The 16,378-nt window shown below is 45.0% G+C and overlaps 1 protein-coding gene across 1 annotated transcript in view; it reads left to right on the plus strand.

Annotated features, from left to right (window-relative positions):
- Nucleotides 1-16,378, plus strand: part of LOC105491471 (cadherin 5) — a 38,622-nt gene that overhangs the window by 17,748 nt on the left and 4,496 nt on the right. Inside the window, exons 3-10 of the mRNA XM_071084679.1 lie at nt 2,571-2,859; nt 4,301-4,417; nt 5,326-5,490; nt 6,370-6,557; nt 8,103-8,350; nt 12,109-12,251; nt 14,022-14,146; nt 14,487-14,592. Coding sequence (XP_070940780.1) covers nt 2,571-2,859; nt 4,301-4,417; nt 5,326-5,490; nt 6,370-6,557; nt 8,103-8,350; nt 12,109-12,251; nt 14,022-14,146; nt 14,487-14,592 — 1,381 coding nt within the window. The remainder of the gene's footprint in view (nt 1-2,570; nt 2,860-4,300; nt 4,418-5,325; nt 5,491-6,369; nt 6,558-8,102; nt 8,351-12,108; nt 12,252-14,021; nt 14,147-14,486; nt 14,593-16,378) is intronic.

The following is a 16,378-nucleotide window of genomic DNA, read 5'->3' on the forward strand; positions in this document are numbered from 1 at the left end:
GGGATTACAGGCGTGAGCCACCGCACCCACCCGAGCCCAGCCTTTCTAAGAGTCCTCACCAGATGCCTTCACATAAAATCCCTTGCTCTATTTGACCTTAAATCATGTGAGGCAGACTCAGTAGCTTATGCCTGTAATCCCAGCATTCTGAGAGACCAAGGCAGGAGAATTGCTTGAGCCCAGGAGTTTGAGAACAGCCTGGACAACATAGTGAGACCCCATCTCTACAAAAAAATACAAGAATTAGCCAAGCTTGGTGGTGCACACCTGTAGTCCCACCTACTCCAGAGGCTGAGGCAGAAGGATCGATTGAGCTCAGGAAGGGGAGGTTGTAGTGAGCCAACACTGTACCACTGTACTCCAACCTGGACTACAGAGTGAGACCCTGTCTCAAAAAAATAAAAAGAGGTTGGGCGTGGTGGCTCACACCTGTAATCACAGCACTTTGGGAGGCTGAGGCAGGCAGATCGCTTGAGGTCAGGAGTTTGAGACCAGCATGGCCAACATGGTGAAATTCCGTCTCTACTAAAAATAGAAAAAATTAGCCAGGCGTGGTGGCACGTGCCTGTAATTCCAGCTACTGAGGAGGCTGAGGCAAAATAATCACTTGAACCCAGGAGGTGGAGGTTGCAGTGAGCCAAGATCATGCCACTGCAGTCCAGCCTGGGCAACAGAGCTAAACTCCATCTCAAAAAAAAAAAAAAAAAAAAAAAAAGCAATGTTGCACTTCCTCAGCGTGCTGGCCTCTGAGGCTGCAAACCTAGGTCCTGAGAGCCAAATGGGATCTGTGCCCTCTGTTCTCCTAGTGGGAGCCTGGCACCTCCCAGGCACCCAGGTATATTTTTTAATTGAATAGAATTCTATTTTGGGGACATACTAATCTTCTATGAGAGTATCATTGTATATGCATAAAATACTATTCTACGGGAACTGTACTGTTCCTAATATTTTCTGTTTCTATGATTCTTTAAATGGAATGTTTAGCAATTCTAGCCTTCTAAGATCCTCTAATCTGTGGCTCTATTATTAATAATTATTAACTAGCACTTATTGAGCCCTGTTTCGTGTAAGATGCTTTACATATATTATTTTCCAAATCTTATTCCTTGGGACATGAACAGTACATGTTACACAGAAAAATGATTCTGTGGCCTGAGAAGTATGGAAAATCCTGAGTTACACAAAGTTCACTGGAGTTCTCTTCTGCAGAGCTGTACATTGTAAATCTCCAAGAAGAGAATATTTTATATACCATTTCCTGTACTGGGCCCAGGGGTGTGCTGATAAATGTTTGACAACTGGCTGTCCAGGGGAAAGGGTTTGATTTGTAGTACTTGCCAATTTCCACAGTGTAAATACTCTCAACATGTCTCATTTCAAGCTATCGATGTGATGTCATCGAAGACCAAGACAAGATGGGAGAAGATACTCATGAGCGCATCATTATTTAGTATTTCCATCATACAGATACCATAAACACAGATAACCTCAAAACGTAGTCAAAGGTAGCAAAATAATTAGGAAGCGATGAATTCTGGGAATTTGTTGTTTTTCATATGATTTATTTAATTGTAAGTTTATATAATTTAATTTGTAATAATGGCTGTATTTAACAATCAGCTCACAAATATTCCTGAAAATTTAAGCTGGTTCTCAAAAGCCAAGGTGATACAATCCAGTGCCAGCACACCACTGGCTAGGACTCCATCTTTGTGTGGAACAGCAAAAGAGTTCAGTGTTTCCCAGAACTCATCTTCAAAGGTGCTGTTCTACTCAGAGCAAAGCAACATCAGAAGCGATATTATTTCCGTTTTACAAGTGAGGTAACTAAAACTCAGAGAGATTAAGTGACTTCTACAGGGCAAAAATATCCTTTGCCTTCCAATGGCACCAAGTATATTTTTCCACTCAAAAAAAAAAAGTTTTCTAAGCACCTACTCTGTTCAGGCACCATTCTAGGCATATTGGGACTCTGCCAGGCAACTCACACCATGAGAACAATTCATTGGTGACTAGTCAGAGGTTCTTTTTGGCTTTTTAAAAATTTTATTTTCGGGGGTACATGTCCGTGTTTGTTACATGTATATTGCATACTGGTGGGGATTGGGCTTCTAGCGTACCCATTACCCAAATAGTGAGCATTATGGCCAATAGGTTATTTGTCAACGCTCACCCTTATCCCAACCTCCCCTCTATGGGAATCCCCAGTGTTGATTATTTCAATTTTTATGGTCATATGTACCAATTGTTTAGCTCCTACTTATAAATGAGAATATGTGGTGTTGGATTTGTTGCTTCTGGGTTAGTTCACTTAGGTTCATTTAGGATTATGGCCTGCAGCTCTATCCATGTTGCTGCAAAGGACATGATTTTATTCTTTTTTATGGCTGCCAGAGGTTCTTGATAAAAACCTCAGTGTCACACTTAGAGACCCTGGCCAGCACCACACACACCACAAACACACATGCACACACATGCACATGCACACTTGTGTACACATTCTCATTCACATACTCTCACATGCAGCCGCCACCACCCATTCCCAGTTCACGTCACCTCTTCTTTTCTAGATCAAGTCAAGTGTGAGTCGCAAGAACGCCAAGTACCTGCTCAAAGGAGAATTTGTGGACAAGGTCTTCCGGGTCGATGCAGAAACAGGAGACGTGTTTGCCATTGAGAGGCTGGACCGGGAGAACATCTCAGAGTACCACCTCACTGCTGTCATTGTGGACAAGGACACTGGCGAAAACCTGGAGACTCCTTCAAGCTTCACCATCAAAGTTCATGACGTGAATGACAACTGGCCTGTGTTCACGCATCGGTTGTTCAATGCGTCCGTGCCTGAGTCATCGGCTGTGGGTACGTTGTATGCCCACTCTGTCCTCCTTCTTCTCCCTCCTCCCTCCCTCATCCCCAACCTGGGGGCACCTCTCACATCAGCCACTTCACTGCCTGGGGTAGGAATCCAGTGAGTTCAGGGCAGTGATTGTAAGGCCTGTGTTGCCACTTTATATGATTTGAAAGAAACTCTAGTTCCTAACAAGCTCTGATCTGGCCACAGGCTGAGCTCTGACCCTAGTCCTAGACCTAGCCCTGATCCTAATCATGGACTGAGCCCTGACTACAGTCATAAACTTGGCCCTGATCCTGATCATGGACTGAACCCTGACACTAGTCATAGACTAAGCCCTGATCCTGATCATGGACTGAGCCCTGACTCTAGTCATAGACTGAGCCCTGATCCTGATCATGGACTGAGTCCTGACCCTAGTCATAGACTAAGCCCTGATCCTGATCATGGACTGAGCCCTGATCCTGATCATGGACTGAGTCCTGACCCTAGTCCTAGACCTAGCCCTGATCCTAATCATGGACTGAGCCCTGACTACAGTCATAAACTTGGCCCTGATCCTGATCAGGGACTGAACCCTGACACTAGTCATAGACTAAGCCCTGATCCTGATCATGGACTGAGCCCTGACCCTAGTCATAGACTGAGCCCTGATTCTGATCATGGACTGAATCCTGCCCCTAGTCATAGACTGTGCCCTGATTTTGATCATGAACTCACCCCGGCCATCAGAGGCACAAACGTATCTCACTACTCTTTGGAACAAACTCCACCCACTGCCTCTGACTCTCAGGACTAGCACACAAAGAGTATAGCCTTTACATGTGAAGACTGTCATGGCCTGCCACTAAGGCAAAAGGATTCATCTCTAGGGGCCATGCAGGAGTGGTGTGGGGAACAGAGCACTAGCCCCAAGGTGTGTCACCATCCTGGGCTCTGGGCTCAGGAGGTTATTACTCTACCTCTTCAGAACCCCCCAGACCCCAGGGGGTGCCAGAAAAGAGCTTCCCTCCTCACCCCCTTAGTCCAGAGTCTCCAGCCAGGGCCCTAGGACCAGACCTTTCGGTTGAGTGTGTGATCCTGGAGTTCAAGGGGATGCGAGAAGTGACACCCCTTTGGGGGCACCTTTCCAGGAGAGGGAGAAGCAGCTCATTGCTGTCCTCGGTTTCTCTCCCTGACCCCAACCCTCTACCCCCTCCCTCTTTTCCCCAGGGAGCACACAAGCCACCTGATCTCTTTGACCCCTTCAAGGTTGACCTGGCTGGGCTTCCACTGCCACCAGCACTTTGCCCCCATGCAGGCTCCTCAGAAAATAAAACAGCCTTTTCTTCCCAGGACCTGGGGGAGGTAGGGACAGAGCACAGCCTGAGCCCCATCTGCTGTCTTCCAGGAATGGGGTAAGGGGCCTTGTAGTCACAAGTCAGTAACCCCAGGATTCTCTCTCTGCAGGGACCTCAGTCATCTCTGTGACAGCAGTGGATGCAGATGACCCCACTGTGGGGGACCACGCCTCTGTCATGTACCAAATCCTGAAGGGGAAAGAGTATTTTGCCATCGATAATTCTGGTCTGTGTGACTAACAATCCTGGACAGTCACTGACTTGGAGGGACGAGGGGAGGTGGATACTCCAGGTGCATGTGCTAAGGGAAGTCCAGGCTGACAGGTGTCACTGCCACTGAACCACACTGTGCCATGGAAGTAGTCAGTATCATACATAAAGACAAGGCGGCTGGTCAAGGGAGAAGGAAGCAGGCAGGTGCCCAAGACATGGACTCAAGTCCAGGGAACAAAATCAGGATCTCGTTACCCAAGAAGTGACCAAGGGGTAGCAGAGGATGCTGGCTAGCTGCTCTGGGTGCAGGTTCAGACAGATCTGGATTCCAAAGCCAGCTCTGCTACTCACCCCCTCTAGAGACCTTGGACAAATCAACTAACTTCTGCAAGCCCTAGTTCCCTCATCTAGGAAGTGGGGATGCTTATATTTATATTGTATGGTAGCTGTAAAGTTTGAGTTAGATTGTATAACAAGGCCCATAGTAATTGCTCATGTGGTGACTTAACAAAAAATGTAAGGACTGACTCTTGCAAGCAAGACAGAAGTCCAGTGGAACTGTCTTTCAGAGAGATGGCAAATATGTCGCACAGATGCCACTACTATGCTACAGTGCAACAAGGCAGACATCATTAATCTATCACAGAACTCTTTCCCTTTGAGCCTAGATATGGCCTCATGGTCTTTGTCAACACAATATTTCAGGTGGCGAGAACCAATACTGAACCCAACTATTGTGCCAGCTTCGGCCTCACAGTATACACCATGGAGGTAGTGGGTTGTAGACTCACAGTTCTCAGCCCCAGTTGCACAGTGGAATCACCTGGGAAGCTCTTAAATCGGGTTCTCTCTGGGCAGGCTCCAGGCGTCAGTATTTTCTAGAAGCTGGTAACATGGCTCCTGCTGGGACTCTTTTTGCAGGACGTATTGTCACAATAACCAAAAGCTTGGACCGAGAGAAGCAGGCCAGGTACGAGATCGTGGTGGAAGCGCGAGATGCCCAGGGCCTCCGGGGGGACTCGGGCACGGCCACCGTGCTGGTCACTCTGCAAGACATCAATGACAACTTCCCCTTCTTCACCCAGAGTGAGCCCCTCCTCTAGGGCCCTGGGAAGGGGGGCTGGGATACCCCAGACTCAGTGACTTGGGGCTCTGGGAGAAGAGTTACAAATCCCTTTACCTCTCCCTCTATCCCAGGGTAGGCCTGATGCCCAAAGGAGTCCTTTGGGTGAAGGGAGGGGCCCTGTTTCCATCCCAGTACCACATTCCCAAGGCCATCCTGCTGCCCCCTGCCACAATCCCCTCATAGGCCAGAGGGAAATCCCACTCCTTGCTGGGTGCCACCACTGTACGATGTCCCACCATGAGACACAAGCAGTTTCACCAAGATCCCATGGGCTTGTAAAATCAAAGCCCTGAGACTCGGGTCCCAGCTAGAAATTCCCACAAGCCAGTGAACATGGGGACAGCAAAGTTCTATATCCAGAGCCAGGGCTGGGCCCTGACCCCACCTACAGACTGATCCTCCCCACAAAGAATGTCTGATGAGAGCTTTTCCCATACCCTGGGGCAGATGGCTCTCGCTTGCAACTCCCAGTGCTGATGCTGTCGTTCAGTCATTCAGCCGCCCTAGAGACAGGCCAGTTGTCCTGAAGTGGCTTCCTTGTACATGGCATAAGCTCCCTGAAGGCAGGACTTGTCTCTCTTGTCCATTGATAGGTCCCCTAGCAAAGTGCTTGGCATATAATAGGTGCTTAATAGCTATTTATTGGATGGAGGGATAGATGGATGGACACACAGATAGGGAAGACCCTCTTTACCTTGAGAATCCCAGGGATATTATTATTTATTATTATTTTATTATGCCCATTTCTTGTCTCAAAATATGTTAGAATAGCTGAAAGAGACAATCGCCTTGTCTATCTCATTAACCCAATGCCCTTTCGGGTACTCTGTTTGCATCAGCCAAGTACACATTTGTCGTGCCTGAGGACACCCGTGTGGGCACCTCTGTGGGCTCTCTGTTTGTTGAAGACCCAGATGAGCCCCAGAACCGGATGACCAAGTATAGCATCTTGCGGGGCGACTACCAGGATGCTTTCACCATTGAGACAAACCCCACCCACAACGAGGGCATCATCAAGCCCATGAAGGTTTGTAGGCCAATGGTAACAACATCAAACATGGGGCTTGGGGCTCTTGGCACCCACAGGTCCTGCCTGGGGGTTGCTCTTGGGCCAGAGACCATCAAAGGACCATCAAAGCTCCCAGCTGGTCATGTGTTCATGGAGACTGTGATCCAGTGTCTTAGGGCAAGTTACTCGGGAAGCAGATCTTAAGGCAAAGATTGGGTATAAATCATTTATCTGGGAGGTGACCCCAGGAAGCCCCAGGAGCAATGACCCTTTTGGGGGGTCAGTGTGGAAAATATCTCAGAGTTGCAGCAGCTGAGGGTGAGGGAGCTGGGGTATTTATACACCCACTTCCTGTAGTGTTGACAGGACTGCTCCTGGAGGTTTTACCTCTCTGGCACTTTCTGGCCTGCCCTGTGTCCTGGCCAGTAGAAATCCATCAGCATGAAGAAAACAGTGAGTAATTGTGATGAAATGGATGGCCACTGACAATGGATGCTGCTGACAGTCAGAGAAGCCAGATCAACTGAATCTGGAAGAGGAGGGAGAGGACCTGTGGGGGGCATTAAAAAATGCCTCTGGAATGGCCATGCAGAGGACTGCAAGTCCTGGGCCTGAGTCCTTCTCTGACCCAGCCCCATGCTGGGGCCTGGAAACACCAAGGGGAAGGAAGACACAGCCTCCAGTGTCAGCAAATCTCTCAGCAAATGGGGAAGACATATGCATGAACAAAAAAAGTATAGCCAGGTTTAAGTGATACACAGCAGCTCTGAACAGGGAGCAATTACCTCTGCTGGGAGGGGTTTCTGAGAGAGCATCTGATTACCTTCTGTTTGGCTTCCTGAGGGATGAGTAGGAGTTTTCTAGGCAGGCAAGGGCAGGAGAAGCATCTTGAGCAAAGGTATAAAGAAAAAGCATGTCTGACCGGGCCTGGTGGCTCACGCCTGTAATCCCAGCACTTTGGGAGGCCAAGGCAGGTGGATCACCTGAGGTCAGGAGTTTGAGACCAGCCTGGCCAATATGGTGAAATCCTGTCTCTATTTAAAATACCAAAATTAGCTGGGCGTGGTGGCAGGTGCCTGTAATCCCAGCTACTTAGGAGGCTGAGGTAAGAGAATCGCTTGAACCTGGGAGGCAGAAGTTGCAGTGAGCCAAGATCGCACCATTGCGCTCCGATCTGGCACCAAGAGTGAGACTCTGTCTCAAAAACAAAGAAAAAGCCTGTCCTTAAGGACCTGTGGGTAGAACCACTAGTGATGCCCGTAAGAGTAGGACCATAGTTGATCCATTGCATGTCCCAAACGCTGGAAACAGAGCCAGGCAAAGAGCCAGGGTTGTGGGTGTGGCCATGAGGCTGCTGAGATGAAATGGGGAGCAGCTGAAGACAGACATTAGGCCCAGCTGCTGTCTTGATGACCTCAGAAATATCACTTGTCAAGGCCATGGGCCCCTCATCTATAAAATGGGTGTCGTCCTGGTACTACCTTGCACAGTTGCTGTGCAGATCATGTGCCACCCACATGCTTGGCCCAGAGCAGGCACTCACCATCCTTTTTTCTTATGCAGCCTCTGGATTACGAATACATCCAACAATATAGTTTCATTGTCGAGGCCACAGATCCCACCATCGACCTCCGATACCTGAGCCCTCCTGCCGGAAACAGAGCCCAGGTCATCATAAACATCACAGATGTGGACGAGCCCCCCATCTTCCAGCAGCCTTTCTACCACTTCCAGCTGAAAGAAAACCAGAAGAAGCCTCTGATTGGCACAGTGCTGGCCATGGACCCCGACGCAGCTAGGCATAGCATTGGGTAAGGGCATTGGGTAAGCATTGTTGATGAGGATGATGAGGACAATCCGGCCTGGATGTGCCTATGCCTGCTGGTCTGCGGCCAGGACTCACAGAGGGGAACTGGCTTCTCCTGGCACTTACGGGGAAAGTGACAGAGGCAAGATAAGAAGCCCAAGCTCTTGCACTTGGCAGCCTGGCATCTTGACCTGCGCAGGCTCCCCCACCTAGCATGGTCCTGGGCATCCAGAGCTACTTGTCCTCTGTCCCGCCTTGAAGGCTTGTTCTCTGCACCACAGCTCTCACCAGTCCTATGTGGTAAGATCTGACAGTCAAGAGAGCAACCAATCAGATGACACACCAGAGACATTAAAACTGTATTCTTGAATCTATCTCCCCCAAACCACAAAAGAAGTGTTCATTTCATACGGTGAAACAACACAAAGATCTACCAAGAAAACATTGATAACCCCCACTGTCAGATAACTCATGTTCGTGGCCTGACCTGGTCCTATTGCTCCTTTCTTTTCATGACCACACAAATATATGGATGCATTTGTGGTGGGTTTGTTGTTGTCTGTTTGCTTTTGGTGTTTGATTGTTTTAAATTTTTTTTGGATCATGTCATGCTCATTTCATCGATATTTGCTCTTCTATCTTAACTAAATTTCTCTTTTACAATATTTAGAAAAAAATGATATTGTTCCAACAGATACTTTTTAGAGCCATATAATATGCAATAGTAAGTATAAATTCAATTAAATTTAATTTTATTGCAGATGAATAGCAGATTTTGCCAGCACCATTTACTAAATATTATAATAATAAGTTATCATTTTCCCACCTTTGTTATATACTAAGTTCTCTGTATATACCTGAATCTACTTCTAATTCTCTGTCCTATCTATTGTTCTATAGCAAAGCCATTCTATTTTATTCTACTAGCTTGTATAAGTCCATTCTCCTATAAAGAAATAGTTAAGACTGGGTAATTTATAAAGAAAAGAGGTTTAATTGGTTCACATTTCCACAGGCTATACAGGAAGTATAGTGGCTTCTGCTTCTTGGGAGGCCTCAGGAAACTTACAATCATGGGAAAGTAGGCATGTCTTACATGGCCAGAACAGGAGTGGGAAGGGAGTTGTTACACACTTTTCAACAACCTGATCTCATGATAACTCACTATCATGAGAACAGAACCTAGGGGATGGTGCTAATCCATTCATGAGAACTCTGCCCCATCTATCCACTTCCTACCAGGGCCCACCTCCAACACTGGGAATTACATTTCGACATGAGATTTGGTGGGGGGGACATAGATCCAAACCATATAGCTTTACACTAGACCTTAGATATACATAAAAGTTGTTCCCTTGTTGCTTTTTTATTTGACATAATTTTTTGTCAACTCTCATTTTTTCTTTTGTGAAATTTAAAATTTTGTAGCCAGGTTTTTTTAAAACATTAGAATTCTAATGTTTGTATATTATAAACATTAGTGTTTATATATTAATTTTGGTATAGCTAATCTTTCAAGGGTATTAAGTCTTCTTATTAAGGACAAAATATGTTCTTACATTTTGGCCTCATCTCCTAAGTTTTAGGACTACTCTTTTCATGGCCATTCTATTCTAAATAGCCTGTAATTATAATTTTTGTTTCTCCTTTGATCCAAGAGTTTATTTAAGAGATTGACTTGGTTTCTTTATTTTCATTTATAAGTCATAGGGTATTTTTTTGGTTTTGCTTTAGCTTGTTCTGTGATGTGATACAATTGTATTTGTGTCCACTTCTTCCTAGAATATCTAAGTTTTGACTTTATGTATTTTAATTTTTCCACTCAGTTAACAAAGGCTTGCAACTATTTTACCTTCATTATGGCTTGTAACTTTTATCCGAATGTAATTGGCCAATTTGTTCTGCTTAAATATTTTGCCTTTAATTCTGTTTCCTGATGTTACATTTGTTAGTCCTGTTTTCATGTTATTCATATTCGCCTAATGCAAATTTTCCAACTTTTACTTTTAACTTTTTCAGGTCATTTGGCATTAAGTTGTCTCTTGAAAACAAGAATGCATTTGGCTTTGCTTTTTAATCTAAACTGAAATGCTTTGTGTTTAACCTATTTACATTTTTCATCATGATTGATATGTTTGATCTTACTGCTTTTATCTTGTTTTACATTTCTCATTTATCAAACTTAATGGCTTTTTTCTTTTTCCCCAGCTTTGCTATACAGTCTATGTTTCTTTATTTTTTTTTTCTCCTAGATATTTGGATGAGGTGCCTCCATTTTTATTTCTACCAGTGAGATTTACTTCCATCTGCAAAATTTAAAATGTTTCCTTGGACCTATATTTTCCAGTTAAAACTATTATACATACACACACACCTATTGCTTTTCTATGTATGATAAACAAATCAATAGTTTGTTTTAATTCTTCCCATACCAGGTGTTTACCTTATATTGAGATGTTTAGTTAGATACAGTAAGTTTTCAAAAAAAAATTCAGGACACAAATATCTTAGTTCTTTGCCTTTTTTTGGATGGCGGGGACAGGTTCTTCCTCTGTCACCCAGGCTGGAGTGCAGTGGCACAACCATAGCTCACTGCAGCCTTGAACATCTAGGCTCAAGCAACCCTCCCACCTCGGCCTCTGAGTATCTGGGACTACAGGCACACACCACCACACCAGGCTAATGTTTTTTTGTGGGGTTTTTTGTTTGTTTTTTTGTGGGTTTTTTTTTTTGTTTTTGTTTTTGTTTTTTGGTGAGACAGGGTCTCACTCTATCACCTGGGCTGGCCTTGAACTCCTGGCCTCAAGCAAACCTCCAGCTTCAGCCCCTCCCAAAGCATTCAAATTATAGGTGTGAGCCACCACGCCCAACCTTGCCTTCTAATAACACCTAGATGCATTCATATAATCCTCAGATTATAAACAGTTCCCTTCAAAAATACTGTCAATGTATTCTAGTATTTAATTTTGTGGGGGCATCTGAGGCAAATCTGATTTTTCTTTCTTCATAAGGAAATTATTTCTGTCTGGACTCTTTTCAATTTCTTCAGACAGCCTTGAAATTCGTACGTGTCATCAGGATATGCCTAAATATTGGGTTTTTTTTTTTCAGTGATGCCTGATGTCAATGACACCTTATAATCTGTAGGCTCAAAACTTTCTTCAGATCAGGAAAGTTTTCTTTTCTTTTCTTTTCTTTTCTTTTTTTTTTTTTTTTTTTTTTTTTTTTGTTATTTCTTCTGCTCTGTTTGTTCTGGGAGTTTCCTCATTGGTAGCAACTATTATTCCTATATACACAAAACATATATATTTATCTTTCAATAGATTTTTCCTGATTTCTGAAATAACTTTTTAAATTTTTTATTTCACAAAGTTAATTTCTTTGTAATTACTTCATATTTCTTCCAGCTCTTTTTGTATTCCTCCCTGGCTCTTGCCCAATGATCTTTTCATTCATCACTAAAACAAGTCCCAGCTATGGTGTGATGTCACCTGTTCAGCTCTGAACATGCATCTGATGGTCTCAGGTACCACCTTCAGTTCAGTGATGGCAATGTAACTAAGATCAAAGATATTATCTTGTTATCCTGAATCTCTCTGTGTAGGTCCACTCTTGTCTGAGTATCAGAGTGCAATGAGCAGTGACAGAGGGGCATGAAGTGGGATGCAGGGGACAGATGCAGAAGGGCCTTGTCCATCATGCTGAGGAGTGTAGACTCAGCAAAGAACACTAGAAAGCCATGAAACTCTCTCCCCTGGGCAGATACTCCATCCGCAGGACCAGTGACAAGGGCCAGTTCTTCCGAGTCACAAAAAAGGGAGACATTTACAATGAGAAAGAACTGGACAGAGAAGTCTACCCCTGGTATAACCTGACTGTGGAGGCCAAAGAACTGGATTCCACTGGTGAGTGGCCGCATCTGCCAGGGCACCTGGGTTCTTTTCCTTTTCCTTCATTCTTCCAACTGGCATAATCAATCATTTGGGGTCTCAAGGGGTATTAGAAGTGCCTGCTGAAGCACCCGCTGGTTGGGATGCTATAGAGCTTCCATGCCTAAGTGTGGTCCTTGAACCAGCAGTATCAACATCTCCTGAGACCTTGTTGGAAGTGCATCTCAAGCCTCACCCCCACACTGAATCAGAATCTCATGCATGTCACAGTTTGAAAAGCACTGTCATGAAATGGGCTGTGCAGATGTGTCTGTGACGAGAATCACCCAAGGCACCTATTAAGCATAAAGCTCTACTCCACCCTGCAGGTTCTGGTCCAGTGAGCCAGAGATGTGCATTTAACAAGGGTCCCATGATTCTTAGTATCATGGCTGTTTGGGAAATGTTCCCTCAGAGGGTGTTTATGCACCAGTTAATAGGTAGAATTCAAAATGTGAAGCAGCTTCCAACTTTGAGATTGTGAGGTTCTCCAGAAATTGGGTAATTTTTGCCAGAGGGAGGGGCAAGAGTTGGAGTTTTGCATCCTTTATCTATATGAGAAAATCACAATCACCCTCCAGGAGAATTATTAATACTCCACTTTACCCAGGAGCCCACTAGGCCAAGGATCCCTGGAGCCTGCCAGGCCCACCCAGACTCACTTCTGCCAACGCAGCTGCTGCCCCAAACTGTAATGGACTCCTGCATGTTTGGCCAGATCAGTCTTTGCTTCTTTCTCCTCCACATAATCCCATTAATAGAATCTTTATACTTCAATAGTTTAAAATGTGGAAAATACAGAAAAAGAGAAGAAAATACTCCTCCCACCAATGCCACCATGCAGAGACAGTTACTGTTAGCACATTCTTGTATTTTTGTTTTTTCTATACATATTTTTATACTTACATGAGATTGTAATGTTTGTGTAAGATAATATATTCCACATTTTTACTTAACCTTATTCCAGAACCACTTTCTCATGGTGCTAATTTTTTTTTTAAGGGAGAGACAGGGTCTCACTCTGTTACCCAGGATGAAGTGCAGTGGCACAATCACAGCTCACTGCAGTCTCTAATTCCTGAGTTCAAATGATCCTTCCCACTCAGCCTCCTGAGTAGCTGGGACTACAGGCATGCACCACCTCACCCAGGAAATGTCTTAGTTTTTTGTAGAGATGGGGTCTCACCATGTTTCCCAGGCTTGTCTCCAACTCTGGGCCTCAAGCAATCCTCCCTTCTGGGCCTCTCAAAGTGTGAAATTACAGGGATGAGTCACAGCACCTGGCCTTAAAATTTTTTTAATTATATTTTTAAGATGTAATTTACATAGGCATTGTCAGTGGCCATATATTTCATTCTTTTCCAGTGGCCTAATTTACTGACCAATCTTACTTAGGTTGTTTACCTTTTCAATTCTTTTATGATTAATTTATTATGTTTTAGATATTTAATCAAATAATTAAATTTTTATTTTAGAAATTTAATTACAATATTTTTAATGCACTTAGGTGGTTTACCTTTTTGATTCTCATAATCAAAGTAATACCTCAGTAAACCTTATGGATGAAGATTTAACACCTCCCCCTCCACCAAACTCCTTTCTTCCGGAACACCATCCCGGGCCTCTGTTCCACATTCTCCTCCTACAAAAAGTGGCCTCCATAGGGCAGCCCTCCTTCCACACATCTTCCACCCCCAGGGCCAGCATCAGCTGAGCCCATAATGGTGACAGTCTTCTCCCCTGCAGGAACCCCCACAGGAAAAGAATCCATTGTGCAAGTCCACATTGAAGTTTTGGATGAGAATGACAATGCCCCGGAGTTTGCCCAGCCCTACCAGCCCAAAGTGTGTGAGAATGCTGCCCATGGCCAGGTGAGTCTGGTTCAGGTGGGAGGGGAAGGCAGCACCACCCTGGGGCAGGCTGAGGGGCAGAACTGCTCAATAGAGTCAGCAAGAGTTCCCCTGTACAATAGCCTTGAGGAAAATAACATTATGCCCATTGTACAGGTAGAGAAACTGAGGCTCAGAGAGAATGTATGGGGAGTATATTGGCAGGGCAGGGGAGTAGAAAGAGTGGCTTTATGAAGAACTAAATAGGTGAGTGTTGCAGGTGGGAAACAGCCATGGTCAGGTCTAAACCCAAGGGCTCCATCGCTAAACCTCAGACCACCCCACCACCATCACTGACTATCTCCTGTCTTCCACACCCCAGCTGGTCCTGCAGATCTCCGCAATAGACAAGGACATAACACCACGAAATGTAAAGTTCAAATTCACCCTGAATACTGAGAACAACTTTACCCTCACGGATAATCACGGTAGGCATCAAAGTAATCAGTTCAGACATGCGTGTAGTGCCAGCTACTCAGAAGGCTGAGGCAGGAAGACCACTTGAGCTCAGGAGTTTGAGGCTGCAGTGAGCTATGATCATATCACTGCACTCCAGCCTGGGCAATGGAGCGAGACCTCGTCTCCAAAAAAGAACAAATGCAGTCAGTTGGCACTAACAGGGTCGGGGTGAGGTTGAGTCTTGAGGCACCAAGGTCAAAGACCAGGCCAGCAAATTGAGGGCAGGCTCCCACTGGGATTTTCAAATCATTAGATATTTTGTACAATTCCTGCCACGTACATTGTACAATTGGTCTGTGCAATGATCAGAGACACTCCATCCAAACTCCCAAGTCCACATCGCCTGCAAGGAGCCAGCAAGGAGTACAGAACAGATGTGGGGATGCAGGGAGTCAGCTCTGTTGAAGAACTAGCCAAGGAGTCCTCTCCCACACTGGAGGCTCTCTGCATCAGCAAAACTGCAAATTAAACATGGAACTTTGAGGTCACTCCCAAAGAGTCAAAACTGGAAATATGAAGTCCTAAATCCCAAGGATACAGTGAGCTTTGTTTTAATTCAGCTACAATGACTACTCACGATTAGCAGGGTGGCCATGTGATGTCATTAGCAGCCAATCAGAGCTTCTGAGGAGCAGGTGCCGACTTGAATGATGATGCTGAGTTGACTTCATTCCAGCCACAAGTAGGCAAGCTTCCACGGCCTCTGAAATTTCCTCAGAAAAATAGAGAAAATTCCCCTTGGGTTCAAGCAGAGTGATCCTTCACCCAGCATGGGATGGAATTCTTGCCTGTCCCTAATGGGCAAAACTATGGTGGATGAGGATGGCTGTATTGCAGCAGCCCATTGCTACCTTTGAGGAAGATTGGGGAGTGGGGTCCCTGAGAGTTGGAGGCAGACTTGAGGGATCAGCCACTGACCAGTCCTTAAGGAGACTCCTGTGGGATGGAGAAGGTGGCCCTGATGTGTTGACAAGTCAATGACAGACCATTCAACACCCAGTTGTCATTAGAATTAAATAATGTGGCAAAAATGTCACCCCCTCCCCAATGTCCACCTCAGTCCCATCTCAGAGTAGGGATCTGCAATACAGTAGAAAGATTCAGTGCCACCCCAAAGACACCCATACACAATAGGAGGCAAGCCTGCTGGTGTCAAATTCACTTATATCATGAACAACCTGCATGTCAAAATCTCTAGTTTCTCCCATAAGCATCAATGACATATAGTTTATTTGAAATATAATAGACTTAATGCTGAAATGTAATTATGAATAATGAAATATAGTTGGCTTTCATTCAAAATCTAAAAGATGGATTCCTGGGCTTTTCAATCCAGTGTGTGGAGCCTGTGTAGCTATGTAAATCCTGGAGCAGAGAGTCCCTGGATCCTTCTCTGATCATTGACATTACAACCTCCTGAGACCCTGCAAAAGGCAGATTATCTGGCCTCTGCCCAGAACCACTGAATAAGATGTGTGTGTGATCATAGGGGTCTGAAAATCAGCGTGTTTTAAAAGCTCCCTGGGGGATTCTTGGGTACAGGAAATCACTGATTGGATCTGGGAAGGTGGGCGGGGCCAATATTTGGACAAAAGCATTTCCCAGTTCCAAACTGCCGAGGAAACCCACAATTCTATATGTAATCATTTTCTCTGTGCCCCGAGGGACATGCCCATTGTTTTCAACAATGTAACAATGGATTTTCAGAGATAGCTGAAGCTGCCTTAGAAGTTAACCTAATGCTAAAAGACTTTT

This window comes from Macaca nemestrina, chromosome 18 (genome assembly GCF_043159975.1).
Source record: "Macaca nemestrina isolate mMacNem1 chromosome 18, mMacNem.hap1, whole genome shotgun sequence".
Classification (NCBI taxonomy): Eukaryota; Metazoa; Chordata; class Mammalia; order Primates; family Cercopithecidae; genus Macaca; species Macaca nemestrina.